A 23,209-nucleotide genomic window follows, 5' to 3' on the forward strand; every position below is an offset into this window, starting at 1 on the left:
AAACACTAACTTAACCTCAGAAATTAAGAGGCTATTGAGGGTAATGAAAAGAGAATTAGAAGGGAAAGAAGAGAAGACAGCAAGTCTAAGAAGCAAAAATACTCAATGAAATCACTCTCTACTTTCAGGGAGACTTTTCCTTGCTTTTTTGTGAAGGAATCATTCCTTTGCCTTCTTCATATTTGAACAACTATAACTGATGATGAATTATAAAGTTCATCACAAAACTACAAATGAGAAGATGTGTTTCCTACCTTAAGCCTCAGTCCCTAAAGTAACCCAACAGGCCATCTTCCCCACAAAGAAGTCACAATGCAGATCAGTCAAAATGTGGTTCAACACAGAGTCATTATAAATGGTACAAGAAAATATTACAGAAATTCACAAAAGTTATTCCAAAGGGAAAAAATAAATTATCTCATATAAAATAATCCATGATGATCTCTCATGTTCCTCTCATGAGGAACCCTTGAGTTCCTAACTTTGGCGAGATTGGGGTGTGCTTGCTGCCAGCCATCTGCACCATACTGGCTCACCAGATATTGTCTGGAGGCCTTTTCATTCCACAAGGTTCTGCAGGACCCATTGCCATAAGGAATTGGATCATATGAGAAATTAGATGAGTCTGGAGTTTTGGAGAAATTGGATAAGGACCTGGTAGACAAACTTGTACTGAGCGATGGTCTGGATCATGAACATTCTCTGTTCTCTCAGGTGTCTCAACATCATAGGTACATCCACCTTCTGTAAATTGAAGGAAAAAAAGCATTGTCTTAAAACAGCAAAAGACAAGAGTACTCTCTCTTCTGGGTAAGATTTACTAAAAATAATAGTCATATTTCCAGAAATCAAAATGATAATCCTGATTAATAATTGTTGATATGGTTGCTAATCACATCAGATAGGTGAAGCACTGAGCTCAAAATCAGGAAGACCTGAGTTCAAATCCAGCCTCAGACACCTACTAGCTGCATGACCTGGGAAATTCACTTAATTTCTATTTGCCTTGGTTTCCTCAACTGTAAAAATAAGGACAATAACAGCACCTACCTTGTACGGTTGTTGTGCGTATCACATGAAATAATATTTGTAAAGCATTTAGCATAGTGCCTGGCACATAGTAGGTGCTATATAAATGCTTATTCCCTTCCCTTCCATAATCCAGCCAATGAGTCACTACTATGTGATGGCAGTATTAGATTAAAAGATATGAGTCAATTCTTGTTCTGCTACTGATTGAGGTGGCACAGTAGATAAAGAGCTAAAGCTGAGAAAGGGAACAACTGAATCCAAAACCTACCTTAGACAATTCCTTGATATGTGACCCTGAGCAAATCACTTAAATTTCCTCAGCCTAAATTTCTTCATCTGTAAAATGAGGGGGTTGGTTTCAAATCTATAATTTCCATTACCAACAGTATAACTCTGGGCAAGTCATTTAAATTCTCTGGGCCTGGGTTTCCTCATGTGAAATAGTACGTATCTAAATCATGGGAACATTGTGAGAATCAAATGAGATATATGAAAATGTACTTTGGGAGTATAAAGTTATTACAGTATGAATAAAGTATCATCTAGACTACATATCATTTTGTAGTTAATCTTTTATAGGCAAGGTGTTTTTAATGCCTTTGAATAAACAGTCCACGTAGTGTTAACAGAAAACAATGCCTGAATTTCCAGTTTGGGTACAAACATCTTTTATGAGACATCATTCAATATAAATTTCAAACTACAATGTCACAAAGTAATCACACAAATTATAATCCAAATATGTGGTGGACAACAAAGTGGTTTGTGGGACTGGAGGTAAGGTCAGGGGATATTTCTTATCAGACAGCAACGGCCATTTCCATTCATTAAAAACTTTCAGGAAAAAAAATGCAAAAGCCTCATAATGACCTGTATGTCTAAGTTAACGAGACAGAGTCCTAAGCTTCAGTGCCCTTACAATCTATGACATAAAGTGACATATAAAAGGCAGAGACAATCTGGAAGCTTCAAATAATGGAATAATACAATTCCAATAGTGTGCTTTTGCTCATTTAACAGCATTTAAAGCACAAAAAATCATAAAAAATATCCCTGGAAAAACACCAGCCACACCTACAATGAAATTCTTTCTATTTCTCTCCTATACACACACATTAATGCATTCAACAAGATCTATTAAGTATCTACTATATGCCCGGCCCTAGTGAAACAAACTAAAACAAAAAACAGAACAGAACAAAATATAGTTCTTGTACTTAGGGATCTTATATTCTATTGGTGGAAAAGAGCGTAAACCAAAGTAAAGAGATACAAAATAAACAGAAAGTCAACACAAAGTGTTTCCTACGCCCAACTAAACACTGCACACTAAAGACTTAAAAATTTAGTCCTTAGGAACTAAAGAGAAGGGGGAAAAGGATTTGCACACAAGACAAGTCAAGTCAACAAGCATTTATTAAGCTCTTACTCTGTGTCAGGTACCATGTGAAGTACTGGGAATGCAGGTACAAGAAAAAAGAAAGTTATTCCCTGTTCTTAGTGAGAGTGCATACTAATTAAGGAAGACAACACATCAAAGTGGAGCTGAAGATGGGAAGGCATCCATTTGGGGGGATGGGAAAGAATTATGGATGGCTGGTACTCTGGGGGCCCTTCCCCAAAATGGAGGTTTCAGGAAGACCTCACTAATGGGAGAGAGGCCCTGAGCTTCTGCCATATTCAAAACTCAAAGGTCAGGCAGTAAGTTCCTTGAGGTTGGGGATCTTTTTGTTTCTGTCAACTTGTTCTCTGTTCCATAGTATCTAGTACCATGAAGACAAGGAACCCTAAAGACTCAATTAAGGGACTTTTTCCAGAAAGCAATAAAAGAGATAGAAATTTAATCAGCAAAAATTTATCAGATTCTGCCAAAGGATGCTGAAGGATGGAGTGTAGCAGAAAAGCAGACTAGAGTCTGGGCTCTGAAACTTAATAGTTGTGTGAACTCAGGAAAGTCATTTACCTTCTCAAGGGTCCTTCCTCAGTTTCCCCATTTGCAAATCTTCAGATTTTTTAAAAAGACGCTCTTTAAAATCAATTTCAGCTCTGTCTGTCATTCTGCAGGTCTATAATTTAAGTCACTAGCTCAGGACATAGATGATTATAGTAGCTCTAATTCTTTGACCAGATAATAACACAACTTCCTCAGGAAGATCTCCATGGGATCGCTCCGTGACTACCCCCAGCTCCAAGGGACAGGTTTACTAAAAGGATCAACTAAGGCAGTTGGCATTTGCTCAGTCTTGCTAATGATTCCTCCTGCCTTCCCTCCCAACATAGGGTAAAAAAAATACAAAAACATTAAGTTCAAGATATCTGCCATGTGCCAAAATCTAGTCTATCTGGACAGAGGAGGCAGTTGAATTTCTTCAGTCAATAGAATGTCTTGTAAACTACAGAACAGCCATTTCCTGGGGTGGGGGGGTGGAAGTAGATTGAGCACTAAAATGTTACTGGCAGCATTTAGATAAGTGAAAGCATGAGAAAACAAGATTATAGAGAACAGTCAAGAGTTATTCCCAGGATCATAGAATTAGAGCTAGAACCGACCTCTGGTTTCATATGGTCCAATAACCCTGAATTTAGAGAAAAGGAAAGAGAAGCCCCAAGAAAGGATTTGCCTTGCCCAAACCCATGCCAAAAATAAGTGGAAGAGGCAGGATTTGAATCTCGGGCGGAATCTTGTCTCCCAATCCAGTGATCCATGTGCTACATGCTGTTGCAACCACTCGAATCTGTCAGAGCCTCATAGAGAAGCCTTTGGTTCAGTGGTTCTAATCATCCCTTTTATGGTAAGACAAACGTGAAAAGAAAACTGAGTTCCCTGAGTGAAAAAGCATCTTCCTAACACTGGAAGAACAAATTCTAAGTGATACACTAGTTAGAATGCTGAGGAGTTTAATCAAACGGTACTAAAGGCTTCCTATATGGTAGAGGTTGTCCTGAGTATGCTCTGAAATCTGTTTGGACACAAGAGAATCCAATTTTCTAACACAGAGCCACAGGGCTGTACTTCAACCTGTTAAGGTCCAAGGTGGGTCTTTTGGAAAGGGGAGAGGAAAAAGGGAAGGTCAGGAAGAAATAGAAAATAATAACAATTTTTTTTTGGCAAAAGAATGGGGTCTTACCCCAAAGAATAAATATGAGAAGATACCTCCTCCATTCCTTTGCAGAGGTAGGAAGTCCACAGGTATGAAACTGTATTCATACCCAGATTTTTTCAATGCATTCATCACTTTTGTTGATTTTTTTCTCTACTTTTTCTTTTACAAAAATTCTTTGTTATGAGAGAAATTTAAACCATATGAAAACAATGACATTGATAAGATTTGTTTCAAAAAATAATGGAGCCTGAATTCAATTAGGCATGCCTGACCACTGAACTCCCTGACCACTGAACCATAACAAAATTAAGATACTTTCTTAACCAATTATGATGGAGAAAGGAACAGATGAGAACCTGTCTCTATCTGTGCTTTTTGTAGGGCAAAATAAAGAACAGAAAAAAATAATGAGTCATCACATCACCTTTGGCTATCAAAGAAGACAGAAGTTCTCTTTGGCTTTGCTAAGTTCCACCAAAGAATGTTCTGGCACACAACGAGGTGCTTAGGAATTAAGTTATGCTCAGCCGCACTAGGGAGAGCTTGGATGAGCCAAGCACACAAAAATGAGTCAAAGCCAGGCCCTAGTAGCCAAGCCCATCATTCAGTCCTGTCCTGGCTTTGACACTCATTGTTTGCATTCTACTGGGCCAATGACATCTGGAGATCAATGAGCCCTTGTGTCATCACATCATCATGGCTCAGGCTTTGATGGCTCTCCAAAGAGCCCAGAACAGAACAACCTTTCATGTCAGGAAAAGCCGACTAAACACTGCTCCTCAAGTTGAACAAAATAGAGGGATAGAGGGAGGTGTAGAAATGCGGAGATGAAAGGGATACAACAAAGCAGGAAAAAGGAGGGGCATCTAAATATGCCTTTCTTTCTCCTGTGGATTATCCTGTACTTTCTCACCCGTTATGAGCTACAGACATAAAAAACATCCCCATATAGAGCGATTTCATTTATTTTACCTAACCAATAACAGCTGTATTTGGATTTGGGTGGCCCCCTTTTTTTCCTCCATCAAAGACACTATGTGGGTGACAGCGAACAGAGAAGAAGAGAGTCAAGAAAGAATTCTAATGTGGGGAGAAAAATGGAAGGAGGTGATAAAATTTTTGTTCAGTTAGCTAGTCCCCCATGCCACTTGAGAGGGTCCAACCCCCTCTCTTTTTAAGAATGCCTTTTCACAGTAAGAGATGGATGGAACTTCCTTTACCCATTTCCCATTTATATTACACAACATTTTGTAGCTAATCATTCACAGACAAGGTATTTATATGCCTTTGAATAGTGCATAATATTTAACAGAAGTGTCTAAATTTCCAGGTTTCACTATAAACATCTTTCATAAGATATTATTCAATTTGAATTTCAAACTATAGCCTTCACAAGGTAATTATATCCTGATTCTGATAAAGACTGTGCATTATGCTTTCCCATGTAAAACAAAATTTCCTTCTATTATATCAATTTTCTGAATTGCTTAAGTTCAACGTTGTACTAGAACTTTTACAGCCACAAAGTATCGACCACCAACTGCCACCTGCGTAAAAGACTAGCAGGGAGATGTCTTGTCTTCTCATGGCTCTTCTGTTAGGTCAAACTTTGTTCCTTGTAATTCCGCATCATTCATTTTCAATTATTTTGTGATCGTTGTTCTTTGCACTTACATAATTGTAGTCACTATGTATACGGTTTTCCTGACTCTGAGTACTTCATTTTGTATCCTTTTAAGTCTTTCCATGCTTCTATGTATTCATCAAGGGCAACGAGGTGGTGTAGTGCATAGAGCACTGGGCTTGGACTCATCTTCATGAGTTCAAACCCAGCCTCAGATACTCACTAGCTGTGTGACCCTTGGTAAGTCATTTAACCTTGTCTGCCTCAATTCCTCATCTGTAAAATGAGCTAGAGAAAGAAATAGCAAACCACTCCAATATCTTTGCCAAGCAAATCTGAAAACAAGGTCCCAAAGAGTCAGACATGACTGAACATCAAATGTATTCATCACATTTACTATTTCTTGCAGCATAGTAATATTTATATTCACGTACTGCAATTTGTTAAGCTATTCCTCAATCGATGGAGACCTACTTTGTTTCTAGGAAGGTTCTATTATAACCATTTATACTTTAAATTTTGCTGGTCTTATCTAAGCTAGATAGAAAACTCAGTGAGTGTAGGAAGTATGAATTCTTTGTGTGCAGTCCCTCTATCCCACAGCAGTAATGGAGTGACAGATACCCTAAGTGAACTGAAGATTCAGAACAGCAAACGATTCCAACAAGTAGAGAGGAAGTCACATCTTGGGATGGGCTATCATAAAGCAAATTAACAGCTGATTCAACAATACAACAAATTTACCTCTTTTAAAAAAAGAATTTACTACCAGAAAAAGAAAACACATGCTCATAAGGCATCTCCATTATGACCAGGATTTTGATGTGTGGGATTTGGGTTAATGAATAAGGCTCGTCCAAGGTTTCTATTTTTTTTTTATGAGCCAATATCTGGAAAAGTCAGAATTAGTGTGGGAGAAAATACTTCAAAAGTATACAATAAATATAACTCATTATGAAAACATCCCACAATAAAACCAGAGTGTCTGAAAAACAGTGTAAGTTTCTTAAAGCAGATGCAAAATAAGAAGAGAATTTTAAAATGTCTGGCTCCAAATTTTCATTTCTCTTTCTATCACCCCTTGCATCTGTGTGCTTGACACTTTAAATAGGGTTTCCATAGATTTTAGCTTATCTGATTTTCACAAGAATCTTTGTCAGTAGGTAGGGTAGGTGGTATTATCAGAATTTTACAGATAAGGAAAACTTTTTGTCAGTATAATTGGCTTCCCTTGTAATGTGATGCATTTTATTTCATATATTTAAAAGCGTTACTCTGTATATGTAGAGCCTAAATCAGATTGCACGTAGTCTTGGGAAGGGGAGGGGGAGGGAGGGAAAGAAAATTTAGAACTCAAATATATGGAAGTGAATGTTGAAAACTAAATATAAATAAATTAATTTTAAAAAGAATAGGAAAAAAAGCAAAAAATAATTTTAAATACAACATTATTCTAAGGAGGTCCATAGGTTTCAGTAGACTGCCAAAGGGATCCATAATAATAAAAACAGAAGTAATATAATGATCAGTATTTCTGTAATGCTTTAAGACTTGCACAGTGTTTTGCAAATATTATCTCATGTGATCTCAACAACCCTGCAAGGTAGATGCTATTATTATCATCATTTTAAAGATGAGGAAATCAAGGCACAGAGTGCTAACCTTGCTCAGGTTCTATGTGAACACAGGTCTTCTTGACTCCAAATCTAACATTCTATCCGCTCTGTCTTTATGACCACAAAAACGGTTAAAGACCCCCATTCTAGTTCAACCTCCCCATTTGACAAACTAGAAAATTTAACCCAGATTAGTAAACTCACTTCATCAGGAAACCTTGGTTTGGAAAACTGGAAATAAGAATTTGGGGAAGAATAGATCAAAAAGAAGGGGAGTGAAACATTGTCATTTGCAAACTAATTTGTATACGTTATTTTTTTCCTTGACAAAATGCCATTTTTCTATCATGTAGACTTATTTCTCTAAGATAAGACAGTCACATGGAATACAAACCAACTTACTTCATTGTGCTCCAAGCAGCATATCATCAGTTCAGTGAGAATGACTACCCCTGTCCTCCCCACACCAGCACTGCAGTGAACTACAATCGGAGGGTTGCAATTCTTGGTAGTATTATCCAACATGCTGTTGGTATGGCGACGCACTGACTGTATCTCCTCCAAATATGCTGTAAGACAAAATGCAAATCATGTTGCAGAAATCCTACATGGTTTCATATAAATGTTGAAAAAATTCATGGAGTCATTTTTTTTCCCTTTTAAGTGACAATAATTTACAGTTCTTACAAGACACTAATTATTTGGCCAGTACCCACTGTGCAATCTTGGATCCAGAAAGTACCAGCTGGGAGTCAATTAGTCCATGGGAGAGTTTGGTCCTTTAAATTAAATAGTTCTTTTTAAAAAATTAAATTCTGGTTTTTCCCTTCTGCAAATCCCCAAGTCCCATAAGCAGATGATTCTAGACATTACTTACAGCAATTCCTGCTATTAACAGACTGGGATCAGAACAACAGCAAGGTCCCCTTGAAACTCTTGCCTGTCAAAGCCAATTTCTGGGGAAAGAGAGCATCCATCTGCCCCTTTCTTCCCTTCCCTTGTAGAATGAGCCTGAATGTCAATTGAGACTTGACTTCATTTTTTGGTTCTAAAATGGAGATTAAATAGACTTTTTCTGGACCCAGTGTTCACTGTGGTTTTCATTCTGTTATGACAGGGACATTAAATTAAATGACTTAAGATTAGCTTCCCATCTAGAGACATGTGTCATGTTCCTCCCTCCCCCATTCCCCCATCAAATTGTATCCCTTTCCATCTTCTGCCTGGTAGAACAGCCATGTAGTGTTCTGTCTGGTGTCTGGCCTGATACCCATGCTTACTACTACTAAGATGGAAAGACCAATATCACAAAGATACAGGGGCCCAGTCAGTAACGAAATGTGTCACAGAGAACAAGGAGGGAATAAATATCTGAAAATCATGTGTTATCCAGAAGCCTCACTTTAATAAATATGGTAAAAGCCAATCTTAATTGAGATTTTGCAGGGATTAAAGTGTTTTCTACTTCTCAGTGAATCATTTCATCCATATCACAAAATTTAAAACAAAGTCAAAGGAAAAATCATTAATCTAGTGAAGAGTTCTAAGCATTTTAAAATATTTACTGAAGATATTGCAAGCTAAAATAATCCATGATTCTTATCTAGTCAAGAGCCTGTATTGAAACCTAAAAACACTTATTTTTTTCAAAAAAACATCTACTTCCAGCAAGATTTGATGTGGTTTATAAAATTTTAAACAGTGCAAGACAGAATTATTAAGAATTAAACCAACAGGATACACCATTTAAGAGGAACACATGAATAGCATTACCAGGCATTTGAGATAAGCTAATTACTACCATTAGGGACTGAGTCTGGCTCTAAGTTTCCCAGTAGCAGAGGTTAAAAAAAGGAGACACAGTAGGTTACATAGTATTCAAAATATGACAAAAGAAAACAATGTAAGTTTGCCTATAGAGACAATATTTATTCTAGAAATATAAAATCTCAGGGAAATATATCATATGAGTTCTCGAACAAGAGAAATGAGATTTGACAGACAGGCCTCAACAATTTTATAAGAGTTCAAAGTCCCATTCAAAAAGATGATACATCAGTTAGCTGTCTTTAAGAAGTATGGATATAATATCATAGAGTGATTTAATGAAGGAATTTCTTTGGAGACTAAGATAATACTATCTAGGTACTTTGCTTGCTGATGATCTAGCTTAAAAGGATAAACCTTAGACAATCTAAAAGAATGCATAGCTAAAATGTGCATTAGAGAATTTAAGATTTGTTAAGCCCTACTTACTGAATTACCCACATATGTAAAATTAACAAAACATATTCTTTGATAATATTCTCTAATCCACATTTTTTTCACCATTTCAAACTGGCCTATTCAATTAGATTAAATAGGAGAAAGCTTAATGTCTTTTCAATTAACTTGTAGGATAAAACATTTCCTTGAGCTCTAGTCAGCTACCAAGCTGACTGGTTTTAGGCATGCCCTTTTTTTTTCCCCAGTAGAGGTTTAATTTGTGAAGAAACCAAAGAAAGGAAGTGAGGGGAGGGGGAGAGAGGGAGGGGTGGAGTGTAGTAGGACACTGAGAGCTCAATTTCAGGACCTGAACCCTAAGCCTAAAAGAATCTCTCTACAAAGGATGGATTTTTTTTAAACAACAGGTTGTACCCCAGGGCAGAGTGTGGCAGGCCAACTTTGGCCTGGACTCTACTATGAATAAAGGAATATTCATGAGGATTACATGACTACTTATCAGAACTAAAGCAAGAGATAAGCATGAAATAAAAAACAAATAAAAGCTCTGGAGGAAAGAAATGGAAAGAGAATAGCTTATAAAAGAAGGGGAACAAATCATACTCAAGTAATCAACTCTCTAAAAACTAGAATTGACCAAATAGAGATAAGGCTTCTATGAGGCAGCAAGAAATATTAGAACAGAATCAAAAGATTTAAAAAAAAAACAGGAAGAAAATACAAGTTACTTGATTTTTAAAAATCACTGATTTTGAAAACTGGACTATGAGAAATAATTTTAAAATTATTGGATTCCCTGAAAACCACAAAGACCTGGACACTATATTTTAAGAAAATCATTGATTTTTGAAAACTTTCCAGATCTTTTTGAAATGGAGAGACAAAGTGAAAACAGAATCTACCAGTCACCTCCTAAAGGGAACCCCAAAAGAACAAATCCCAGGAATGTCACAGAAAATATATAGAGTTCTCCTATGGAAGGAAAAAAAAATCCTTGGATACAGAGAGAAGCAATTCAAGTACTTAGGCACTGTAATCGGGATCACTTTGGCAGCTGTAACTAAAAACAAGAGAAAATCTTATAATATAATACTTCAAAAGGTCAAAGATAAAAGCCTATAATGAAGAATAACATAAAACTATAAGCCCTATGTGGAAAAAAGTAGACCTTTAATGGAATAAAGAATTTCCAAGCAGTTATGATGGAAATACCATATCTGAATAGGAACTTTTAAAATGCAAACACAAAAGTCCAGAGAAACCTAGAAAAGCAAATATATTTGAACAGATGGCAGGAGATGTATGGTGAAGTAATTCTCACCTTCTCATAGAGGTAGAGTAAACAAGTATTCTTTCAGAATCTCAATGCCTTTAAAGGGTTTTTAGGGAATTAAATAAGAAAAACAAGAGTCCTGGAGTAGATGGGTTCTGTTCTCATGGTTAGGAGAAGGGAAACAGAAGGAAGCTTGTTACAAAGCTAAAAGGACAACACTAATATAGAAAAGAGGACAGCTAGGTGGCACAGTGGATTGGGTGCTGGAGTCAGGAAGACTCATCTTCCTGAGTTCAAATCTGGCCTCAGACAATTACTAGCTGTGTGACCATGAGCAAGTCACTAAGCCTTGGTTGCCTCAGTTTCCTCATCTGAATATAAGGTGGAGAAGGAAATGGCAAACCACTCTAGTATCTTTGCCAAGAAAACCCCAAACGGGGTCATGAAGAGCCAGGCATGTTTGAAATGACGGAACAACAACAAAGTGTAGAAGAGAAGAAAGGGGTGGAATCTGCTAGTTCTCATAACCCAAGTGCATGAAAAGAAAGACATACAAATATTGATCAAGGAATGAGGAATGCAGGCATCAGATGAGCCTCACTTATCTGAAAAAGACAAAGGAAGGTAAATACCACACACACACACACACACACACACACGCACCCCTGGTGTAGGAATACATCAAATTCAACAAGGAAACAAGCAAGGATTGGGGGAAATAGGGATGTCACACAGCATTAAGGAGGATGATAGCTCCTTACAGGAAAGGATAGCTGTAAGTCAAATAAATCTTCCTGATCCTGAAGGTGGGGGAGCAAAAGGGGGAAAAAAAGAATAAAGAAAATTAGAATCTCAGAGAATATCTTAGGCTGCTTCTTACACAACTGGAAAATGACTGAATAAATTGTGGTATGTATGCATGTAATGAAATACTGTTTTGTAAGAAATTATGAAGATCATTTTGGGTGATCCTGAGTAGACTGAACTAACACAGAGTGAAGTGAGCAGAACCAGGAGAACAATTCCTGCAAAGATGGGGGCTGTGATCAATGCAATGATCAACCATATTTCAAGAGACCTATGATGAAGCACCTCCTGACAGAAAGATGATAGACAGAAGAGACATACATTTTTGGATCTGAACACTGTGTGAATTCATTTTGCTTAGCTATGCTTAATTGTTATAAAAGTCTTTTCTTTCTTTCTTTTTCTCAATTTTCAATGGGGGAGGGAAGAAATGGTTAGCATGCCAAAAAGTTAAAAGGCCATTGAAATTTTTTTTCAAATGCAAAGAAAATGGAAGGAAGTGCAGAAGGAAGCACAAGCAAGAAAAACAGCTGTGAAGGTAATATATAGAAGTTATCATACACACACACGAATATACACATGCATACATACATACATAACTTTTTTTAAAAACAAGTGATGAGAAATGGAGATTCAGAGTCTCACAGAGAACTTTTTGCGTTCCATTGTATGTATAAAAATGTTCTTTTTTGGTATTTAAGTTCAAGGCGAAAAAAATAAAACTTAAAAAAAGAAATGAACTGTTTCTTCCCTTTTGTTTCTAGGCAGAGCAACATCTAAATTACTCCTACCAAAACTGTAGTTTATTATTCATGTAAAAACTTAGAGAAACTGATTCTACAACCGTCCCTTCATAAAACTTTCATGAATCCTAGTCTGAGAAGGGCCTCCCAAAATAATTTAATCACTCCCACACACACACCATAAAGCAGTGGAAAGAGCAATTAATTTGAAATCAGAGCACCTGGGTTTGAATCTCAGCTCTGCAACTTACAATCTGTGTGACTTTGGGCGAATCAGTTATCTTGACGTAGATTTCCTCATCCGTAAAACAAAAAGGTGAAACTAAATAATCTCAAAGGCGCTCTCCAGATCCTCTGGTACTTTAGGTAAGTGAAAGCCTCAACCATAAAGAACAAATGATCAATTTTCTATTCTCTCTCACTCTTAGGAAGTTTTTTTTTTCTTCTGTTGAATTAAAACCTCTCTCCTCCTGACATTCAAGCCCAGGTTCTCTTTTCTCTCCCTAGAGTTGGAAAATAGTGCTTATGAGCATCTGTGGCGAATCCCTTCATGTACTGAATTGTGTTCTCTATCATAAGCTCACAAGAAAGTCATTGAGAGAGATGGAAGGGTACCCTGGGTGTTAGGAAACGAGAACAGCAAAGATCAGAAGGATGGCAGTATCATTAGATAGTATGAAATTCAAAGCTTATGAACCTATGTTGGCAGAACAGTCAAATGGAAGTGCCCATGAGAAGCAAGGAGGACATAGATTCCTCCTATAAGCCCCGTGAAGCTGGAGGAGGAGAAAGAAGTGACCAGTATTTAAGAGAGTTATTAAAGGGGTAGAATCCTTTAAGAAAAATAAGGTGTTCAGTTAATGTAAGCAGTTAGGAGGAACATAAGAAGATGAGATGGCCAAGCATGGTGGCACATACCTGAAGTTGCTGATACCGAGGAAACAAAAGTTAGGGAGTCCCTTAGCTGCAGTAGTGCTAAAGCTGATTGGGTGTCCCTGCTAAAGCTAGCACCAGGAGTGGTGGGGAGACACAAGGCTTCCTAGGAAGGTGTGAACCAGACCAAGGAGAAAATAGGGTTGGTCAAAGCTGGTGTGGGGGGAAGAGCTACATGATAAAAGGGAGTTTAATACCAATGAAAGGAGGAATCCAAATGTCACAGTGGAAGGGGAACAACTAAAAGAGGATAGAAACTTAGAGCAAAGAAACAGCTAGAAAGGGTTTATACCTATGGTGTCCGTGATTGAGAGCATAGGAACTGAAGGGAGGAAGATTAACCTGAGAGAAGAAACTATATAGTTCATGAAACTAAAAATTAGTTTTCACTTAAACAAAATATTACCAAGAACACAACATAGGTAATAACTCTTTAGCACTTCAATGAGAAATCTCTTTCTGGTGTGGCTTATCTTCAAATGGTAAAGCAATTCAGGAACTGCATTCATGAAAACACAGAACTTACATAAAAAGCCTTGGACATCCTCTGGACAACCATGATCTGGCCAGTCAGTATATTGCAAGTGCCACACTGTCCTCTCCTGCCCAGACAAAAGATGCTTGACCTTCAAACCTGTGGTAGCATAGCAACCAGAATCAGTTCGGAACTTTGTGGTCACTTTGAACTTGCCATAGGTGGCTGAGCTGTGCTTAGAGCCCAGTTTGGGCCAGTACCGATGGCTCTTGGTTCTTCCGCTTTCCTAAACCACACACACATACACACACATACACACATACACACACACATACACAAAAAGCAAAAATGAAAATGGGTTCAATTCAATTCAAAAAACATTAAACATATACGGTGTATATAGTACTATGCTGGGAAGGGGAAGGTACAATATAAATTTCAAAGAGTGCCTGCTCTCATGGAGCTTACAACCCCTGAGAAGTATGACTTAAAAGCAGATCATTATAACAGGCTGTATTACATTATAAATGCATTTTTGAGTCACAAAGCAAAGTGCTATATGAGGGGGAAAAGGTGGTTGACATGGTCTTCTTCCCCTTGGGGGAAGAACCTGATGACCAATCAAATGCTCCAAAGAGAAGAATGGCTTCTCTGTGAAAAAAAGCAACCTGGTACAGGGTCTAGCAGACTATGAATTCTCTGTAAGATTTAGATAATTTTAACAATCATTACACAAGCAAGTATAACATTGGAATTTTTTTTAGACTTTTTCATTACTTTCCATGAGATAGAATATTAAGTATCTTCCTCATACTAAAACTCGGGAACAATCTGCTTGTCCTCAATGCTCTTCCATAAATTTCCTCATGAAGAACACAACCCCAAAGCTCAGAAATATCTTATCATCCCACCCTAGGTACTTTCCCATCCTGAATGTTCAGTAGCAACATAATACCTCAAAAAACTATAAAATCATTTCACCAGTTTGGTCAGTAAAACAGCACTGCTTACAAATTAACATCTAAATGGAAACACCTGGACAAATGGGGAAAAAATCAAATCTGTAGAAAAATCAAATTTTGTAAAAGACAGAAAATACTGGAATATAGGGGAAAAATGAATTAATCATGGGTTAAAAAGATCTTAGAATCATAGCTAAAAAGGACTTTAGAGGTTATCTAATCGAAACATCTAATTTTACAGATGAGGATGCAGAAACTCAGAGAGGTTAAGCAACCTTGCCCAAGGTAGTACAAGTAATAAGTGAACCAGAGTTTAAGCTTGATTCCACTGACTCCAAATCCATTATTCTCTTCATTGCCCCATGGGTTCTTAACCCCATGAACTTAATTCTTTTCTTACATTTTAATAATCATATTTCAATATGATTAGTTTCCTTCATTATCCTATGTGTTTTATGCATTTAAAAACAATAAGCCATTGCCTTCACCAGACTCCCAAAATGGTCTAAGAAACAAAAAAGTATAATATATGCATATTCTGGTTTAAAGTCATTCTGAAAATATGGAACTTCTTCATCTCTAGTCTCATCCATAGAAGGAGAATGAGGGGAGCAGTGAGAATATTGGGAAGACAGCCAGAGACCCATTGCCTCTTGCAAATAGTATCTGATTTAGACACTTATTCCAGCCAAAATACAAAATCACATTCTCAGCAACCTACACCCAAGGAAAAAGCAAATTACAGAGATGTATATGTCTGCTTCAATTAAAAAATTCAAAATTTATCTGTTAGATATTTCAGAAAGGTAATGGTATTTGTTTTACAAAAAGATTCTTGGTTTTACAAGATTCTCAGCAGGAGTCCTTTAAATGAAGAATACCATTCCCTGCAAAAGGTGAAACAGGACTGGATTTTATTAAAATGCAATTGATACAGAACTTCTCAGGCTCTTTATTCCATAAAGTGAGATACATCCATATTGTGAATCTAACCTATGGTTTATCCATCTAGAAAAATATCACTATCCAGTTGGTCTTCAAGGTCAGCAGTGTCTACCATACATCCTCTTTGACAGGATTTCCAGCACAGAGGAAATCTCATGGCCATAATCTTACCATCAACCTTCCCACACACACTGTCCAATCCCCAGCTCATTTATTGTTAAGTATACTTCCACACCCAGCCCACACTCTGGTGACTAAGAATCTTCGGAAATCAAAAGATCATCCCACGGTGGAAAAGTTTGGACACCACAGGCCTACTTGAAGAAGAGCCTATTTAAAAATTAAAGGAGAAAAAAAGGAAGGGGAGTGGTAAGATGCTCCCTTGATTTCAGCTGTTGCTTGTATTAAAAAAAGGAGTGAGTTTAAGTTTTAGCCTGAGTGATTTTGGTTAGACATTAAGTAATACTTGCTGATTATAAGTATTTGGGCAGCATGCTTTAGCAAAAAGAGATCTGAAGTGGGTATTGGGAAACCTCAGTTCCAGTGTCTGTCTTGCCACTTTTTGTTAGACAAATCACTTCATCTATCTAGGCATCAGCTTCCTCTTCTATAAAATGAGGAAGTTGGTTTAGATGATTTCTAAGGTCCAGGTTTATGAATCTAATGAGGTGCTAAGATCTTGAAATTTTTAAAAGAAGGGCAAATCATTCCCTCCAGAATGGTCATAGAACAAGGCTTGACTCAAGACTCGGAACTAGGTTTGGACATTGCTTTAGGTGTCTTCTACTACGATGATCTTACAAATTGATCTGCAAAGTACCCACTTTGAATGGCTAGTAATCAGAATAAAAGTCTCTTTTAATTCCATTTTCTTCTCACCTTTTTACAACAGTCAGAAAAGAGACCTTAAGTGTGTGTTATTAATATTATTATTATTATCAACATTAGAAGGGGCAGAAAAGGAAAATGACACCATTTTACAATTAGTAGGACTTCTGTAAAACCTTAGGTGATAAAGAGGAAAGGCAAGGAAAGAGATGGTAGAAAATTGGTGCAGGTGACAAGAGAAGAAACCTTCGTCTTCCTCACGTTGAAGAGCAAAGCACAAAGTTGGCTGCCTGATCGGCCAGTGGTGTTATTCTCCAATTACAATAGAATAACTCTGTTTGGCTTGGCAGGAGAAGAAAAAGAATCTCTTCTCTCCCCAAAGAATAGAGACAGGAACAACAGCTTCTGGTCTCTTTTCAGCTGATAAGAATGATGGTATGTGGAGCTGGCCTTGCCCAGGGTTGGGATATATGTCAATTTAACCAAGCGCAGCCCAAGGTTCTCAGATTCCAATGGAAAAATTGTTGCTTTGTTTGGCAAACAAAAAGTCATCCAGCTGAACTGAAGTTTGTTATTTTTGCTCTTTGGTTCACAGGAATCTAAGCAGTAGTTTAAAATGGGATGACAGAGATGGAGAAGCTACAAGAGTAAATTATTTCTAGGAGTAAAACAACAACAATAACAAAGCCTACATGGAAAAGATGAGAAAAATAAATGGATGCCAAGAAGGCAGGATGGTTAGGTTGAAAAACGGCTGAATTTGGAGCCATGGAACTTGGGTCCAAAACCCAGGTTCTGTCACTTATTACTTGTGCAAACTTGGGCAAGTGATTTCACCTCCTAGGGGCTCATCTCCCTCATATCTAAAATGAGGGCTTTGGACTAGATAATGGATAAATAAAGCCCCTTTCAACCCTATGTCTCTGATCCTATGATCCAAAGGGGCTCTATAGGGAAGAGGTGAGGGAGGAGGGAGTTTCCAAAAACAACCATATTGCATTGTCACCTGAACTCATGGAAAAATTTGCCATCGTTCCACATACCTCTTCTGCTGTGACCATGGCAATCACATTCACCCCTTGCTCCCATACCATCTGCCAGAAGTCATGGCAGGTATGGGGCAGAGGACCTTGAGTTGCTATGTAATGCCATTGTTCTCCAGCAACAGCTACCTAAAAATCAGAGAGAACATCATCAATACTAATCCCATGCAAACTTCTTTCCCCATCTTAAAAATATGTTAACAAAAATTTCAAAACTAAGCCACAAGATAAGGTGAAGGAAGGGAAGGGAAGAGGAATGAGAACAAGGGGAAGGGAGAGGGGCAAAGGGAGAGGGGAAGAGGAATGAAAAGGAAAGGGAAGGTGCCATTATCCCCATTTTAGAGTTGAGGAAACTGAGGCAAACCGGTTAAATGATCTGCCCTGGGGGACATACAGCTAGTAAATATTTCAGGCTGGATCTGAACTCAGGTCTTCCTGACTCCAAGCCCAACACTCTAATACAGGTTAACTCAGATGCTTATAGCATAAAGATCCTCTGCTCTGGCCACGTTAAATGTTTATTTGAATATATTTTATGATAATCCTTGAAAATAAAAGTGAAATGCACTATGGCACATCTCATGTGATTAGATAAATTAGATGTTTCTGCTGCTAATTCAATTCCACTCAATAGATATTTATTAAGCATCTACCAAGTGAAAGGTAGCGTGGTAAGCACTGAGGATACCAAATGGGAGGTTGGGGGGAGGCCCCTACCCTCAAGGAGTTTCCAATCTAATGAGGGATATAAGACTTTTGCAGATATGTAAACTCAAGAAAATTGGAGGAGGAAAATTGAAATCACTTATTCAATCCTACCATTCTAATAATATACATGCCTGCACACTCACATACATATATTCTACGACAAAAAATCAGATTCTAGTATGAGGAAATTCCAGTAAAATGAGAGAAGAAAAATTCACAAATCTATAAATCACGCTCTCATTTTATACCTAGCAATAAAAGACAATTTCGTTTAAAATGAAGAACTTTTGCCTTGACAATTGGCCAATAAAAGAAAGGACATAATCGATAATGCTTTCTTACCTAGACCGCAAGCCAAAAGCTGAAGCTTCACAAACAGCGTTATTGCAACACACACATACATTTGTGTAGAATGCAGCTATGCACCCAAAAAATCAAAATGCATGGGGAAAGTAATTCATTACAGTGAAATATGACTGCCAGAAAGAGTTAATGCATTTTCCTATATTGGTTAATTACCAAGGAGTAATTAACTTAGGGGCAGAATGGAAAAACCCATCTCTTTCCATAGTCACAAAGTTGGTAAGCTATAAACTCAAGACTGCTGATCCCCACCAATACTTTCATTTTCCTGACTGTAAATGCAGATTTGGATAATTTATAAAGAGCTGAGAATATATAAAAATGATTGTGTTGTTTCAACTTGTTCTGATGAACTTCTAGTCTCAAACAAAAACAATTTTTGTTTCTCTAAATACTGAACAAAATATTACACTTTAAAAATCTTTTATTTTTTTAGAAGCATAACAATTAAAGACAGTTGACATTTAAAAAAATTGTTTTAGGGAGCATTTCTCCCTGTTATGGAAGTGAAAACTGCTGCTCTGTAAGCCAGCACTGGGCAGACATATTGTAAATTCACATAGACCTTTATTCCATCATACTCTACAACAACTCTGATTCATCACAATCCCACAGGCCCAACCTCATATGCCCTTCGAAATGAGAAGAGACGAGCTTGTGATCTTGGACTAAGACAAATCACCCCTATGCAGCTGGAAGTGATCTTGAAAGGATACTAACATTTAGCTCATGGCCACTGTTCACTACAGAGTTATAAATATCAGATGAAAACAGTCACAAACAAAAGGACTGGCCAAAGCGCTTAAGGCTATGCTAGGAGGGGCAAATAGATGCTTTGAAGGGAGTCTCTGTGCCCTGAGCCACAAAACTGACTTGAAAATCCACAGACCAGTTCATTCAAGCTCATCAACTAATGCTGATCCTTAAATGATCATGAAAGCAATGAACTTTGTGCATGAGTTTGGCATTGATTTTTCATTCCATTTTTCATGTCCCATGAAATAACACATTAACATGATTCTAACTAGGGAAAACCTTATCAACTGTCCTCTCATTTATAGGAATGTTTGAGTCAAAGTTGTTAACTGCATTTTCCTATTATTTGTGGGAAATAAAATTCATGTACTTTTAAAAGTTACGCTTATCTGTGGAAGTGTGCTTCTCAACATTAGCCTTTCTGGCACGTTACATGCGACCTTTAAATATTCTAAGAGGATGCTGCCTAAAGCATTTTACCACATTCTCATGCAATGACAGTTTATTAAAATCTGAATTAAATACATACACATACAGACAGTACAATTTACTAAGGTAGATTTCACAAATATGACTACCTTCTAAGCAAAAGAACATCTGTTTGGCCTCTATTAGCCGCCCCTGGGAACCCAGGGAGGGAATACTGACAAGACACAAAACTTGATTCCAAAACCATGACTACATGTTTTTGCATGCTCTGTGGAACTGTTATATACATGCCATGCGCACTATGGCTATAAATGATGAATGAGCCTCTCGGAAATCGGTTGGCGTAGGGAATGCTTTTCTGGTAATAAGCCTCTCTGGCCACAGTTTAAGCAGTACAGTTACTTTCCAAAGGTGGGAAAATAATGGAAGATGGTGGGTGACATTCTATCAAGAGTATGAGATATCAAAAATATTGCTACATATAACTTTCAGCAGATTATCCATTGATCTACTATTCTATTTTAAAACTACGATTTGAAGCATCAATTTGAAACTATAAATCAAGGCTAAGATACTAATTTTATTTTCTCCCTCCCTCCCTCCCTCCCTCCTTCCCTCCCTCTCTCTCTCTCTCTCTCTCCCCATCTCTCCGTCTCCCTCCCTCCCCTCCCTCCCTCCTTCTCCCTCTCTCTCTCCCTTCCCCCCTGCTCTCTCCTCATCATAAATAAAATGAACAGTGGTTTGGCTGTTCTGCCTACCAGGATTCTTCTGATAATGCACATGAGTACAAAGAAAATGGTGGTAGTTGACTTCAGACACAAAAACTCTATATCTAATCATAGCACATTCTTTCTACTACAAAAAGAAAGTGATTGCAACTGATTCTGGAAGGTACTTTAATACTTAATGGAAGTTAAAAAGATTGTGTCAATATTGCTAGAGGTTAGGGTCAAAGATTAAGAATCTTAGAGCACGAGGAATATACACTCAAAAAACTTTTGGGGACTATGGTTTATTCAATGCTTGTAAACATATACACAGCTTTTTCACACTGTCGTTAAAAGCATGTACAAGAATTCCCATCACTTCCACTGAGAAAAGAAAATGGCAGAAATGAGCAAGGAGAGAAAAGATAAAATGTATAAAATATCCTAACTGGTTTTAAAAATTAGCTTGATTTATAGAGAAAGTGTGTATGCATGTGGGTATGTATACATGTGATACATACACTGTTTAACTACAAATTCTGACTCAGGGTAGAGTCTTAAATCCTCTTTCTCAGGATTTAACACAAAAAGATTGCTCATAACTGGGTCACCCATATACAAGAAAAACTACTAATTACAGGTCTTCAATAATTCAAAATCTGTGAGAACAGTGTCGTAAGGATCTGTGTGCACTTCACAAAGAGTAAACTCTCTATAGCTAATGAGATGACTGGCTGACTAATCTCACCTAAACCAGAGTTTGGGAAGAAGACCGAGAAGTCATTTTATTTTCTATTGCAAGGTTGATATGCTGTTTGTTGCTGTTGTTGTTTGTCCTTGTTTTCAAAGAGGACCAATGACATCACGGGATGCTATCTTGACTTGCATGTTAATTGGATTTAAGTGACACAGGGTTGCACAGTCACCAGCCTCACTCTGTCTTTCAGAATCATCAGAGTGCAGTGGCAAGACAAAAGTCAAGACAAGGGTGCTGCTGCTGCTACCTCCACTGTGAGCAGCACCTGGAAACATGGTGGGCCACGGTGGCACGATCACCACCAGCATGTGCGGGGCCCTTTTCATCAGCTACTGTATTTACTTCAATGGCAAGAAACAGAGCTACCCCAACTTCAAGAATAGGCTCGGAGAGCAAAGAAAGAAACAGAAGCTTGCTAAAGAGAGAGCTGGGCTTTCCAAGTTACCTGACCTTAAAGACAGAGATGCTGTTCAGAAGTTCTTTCCTAAAGAAATACAGTTTGGTGAGGAATTACTAGCCCAAGATGAATATGAAAAGGGTGTTGACCACTTGACAAATGCCACCGCTGGGTATGGGCAGCCACAGCAGTTGTTGCAAGTTTTACAGCAAAATCTTCCATCACCAGTGTTCCAGATGTTTCTGACTAAGCTGCCAACAATTAGCCTGAGAATTGTGAGTGTACAAAGCTTGGCCGAAGATGATGTGGAATGACAAACACGTCAACATAATAAAATCTTAATAAAAAATTTTAAAATAATTCTTAGCCCAGAAGATGAGCAGCGGCCGGCGGGGGGGGGGGGGGGGGGGGGGGGAGGGAAGGGTTGTAGTATCAGTTAGGTTGGGACTTTCTTACTGTTTTAAAATGATTAATTAAGTGTCTTTGATTGAGCCTTACTAGGTGCTAAGCCCCAGGCCCAAACCCCTATTAGGTGCTAAGCCTATGTGGGTGTGAATTGGTAACTAAGGTGGGGCTCCAGGTGGGGCCAGTGAAGGGAGGTACTAACACCAGAGCCAATTGAAGGAGCCTAAGTTCTGGTCGCTCAGATGACATCTGACGATGTCTGAAACTGAATAAAAAGGGAAGACAGAGCCATTTTGCTTAAGGCTCTCACCCTTGGTGGCACACAGATGTGGAGACTCTGGACAGCTGTAGCTAAGAGCCCTCCAACTAGTAAACCGGATGTTGGGACTTTGTTAAACTCTGGTAACTAAGAATTGGGATTTGAATCAGACAAGGTCTGTCTGTTGATGTTTGTAATTTGTTTGTATGTGCTCTGAAGTTCAGGGTGCTAGCTTTTTCCCCTGAACTAAGTAAATGATGTTTGTATGCTGGATTAAATTGAGATTGTTAACCCTTTAACGTTGCTTTCCTTAGTAAAGCAGATCAAAAGAACCTGGGCTTGCAGCGTTCTGTGAGCTGGTTGTTGTTGGTTTTACGCCCCCACAGCAGCTGCTAGCCAAATTGCTAAAACAGAGGTGGGAAGGGCAAACATGCTAATTATGGACTATGTATCACACCGAAATCTACCAAAGTTGATTCTAACTTTGTGCAGGTAGGTTTGCTTGGATTTTATTTATTTATCTTAGTGAGAAGTGTATTTTGATAAAAAAAATTTTCATTTTATAAATACACCATGAATTATCTAAATATCACTAATTTCATTTGTTACTAAAATATGCAGTTGTAAGATACGTATGACATGATACTACTACATGTTAAAAACAGCCAGTGCTCGTTTTTTAAAAATAAAAGTTATGGCAATAAAAAGAATTCTGCACTCCATGTTAAAGAGCTAGTGAGTGGACTTGGTTTATCTAGTAAATTTTGTAGTATAATAGAAAACTGATAAGTTTTTTTTTAATTTACCAAAGCTAACAAGC

At 37.8% G+C, this 23,209-nt stretch overlaps 2 protein-coding genes across 2 annotated transcripts in view; one reads left to right on the plus strand and one right to left on the minus strand.

Annotated features, from left to right (window-relative positions):
• Positions 1-535: 535 nt before the first annotated feature.
• Positions 536-23,209, minus strand: part of PTPN14 (protein tyrosine phosphatase non-receptor type 14) — a 138,017-nt gene continuing 115,343 nt past the window's right edge. The window contains exons 15-18 of the mRNA XM_036753293.1: positions 17,609-17,737; positions 13,882-14,116; positions 7,779-7,945; positions 536-744 (exon numbers count right to left, since the gene is read on the minus strand). Of these exons, the coding sequence (XP_036609188.1) occupies positions 616-744; positions 7,779-7,945; positions 13,882-14,116; positions 17,609-17,737 (660 nt within the window). The 3' untranslated portion in view covers positions 536-615. The remainder of the gene's footprint in view (positions 745-7,778; positions 7,946-13,881; positions 14,117-17,608; positions 17,738-23,209) is intronic.
• LOC118845919 (mitochondrial import receptor subunit TOM20 homolog) lies at positions 21,602-22,039 on the plus strand. The gene has a single exon (XM_036754026.1). The coding sequence runs from the start codon at positions 21,602-21,604 to the stop codon at positions 22,037-22,039; it is 438 nt and encodes a 145-aa protein (XP_036609921.1).

This window comes from Trichosurus vulpecula, chromosome 4 (genome assembly GCF_011100635.1).
Source record: "Trichosurus vulpecula isolate mTriVul1 chromosome 4, mTriVul1.pri, whole genome shotgun sequence".
NCBI classification, from domain to species: domain Eukaryota; kingdom Metazoa; phylum Chordata; class Mammalia; order Diprotodontia; family Phalangeridae; genus Trichosurus; species Trichosurus vulpecula.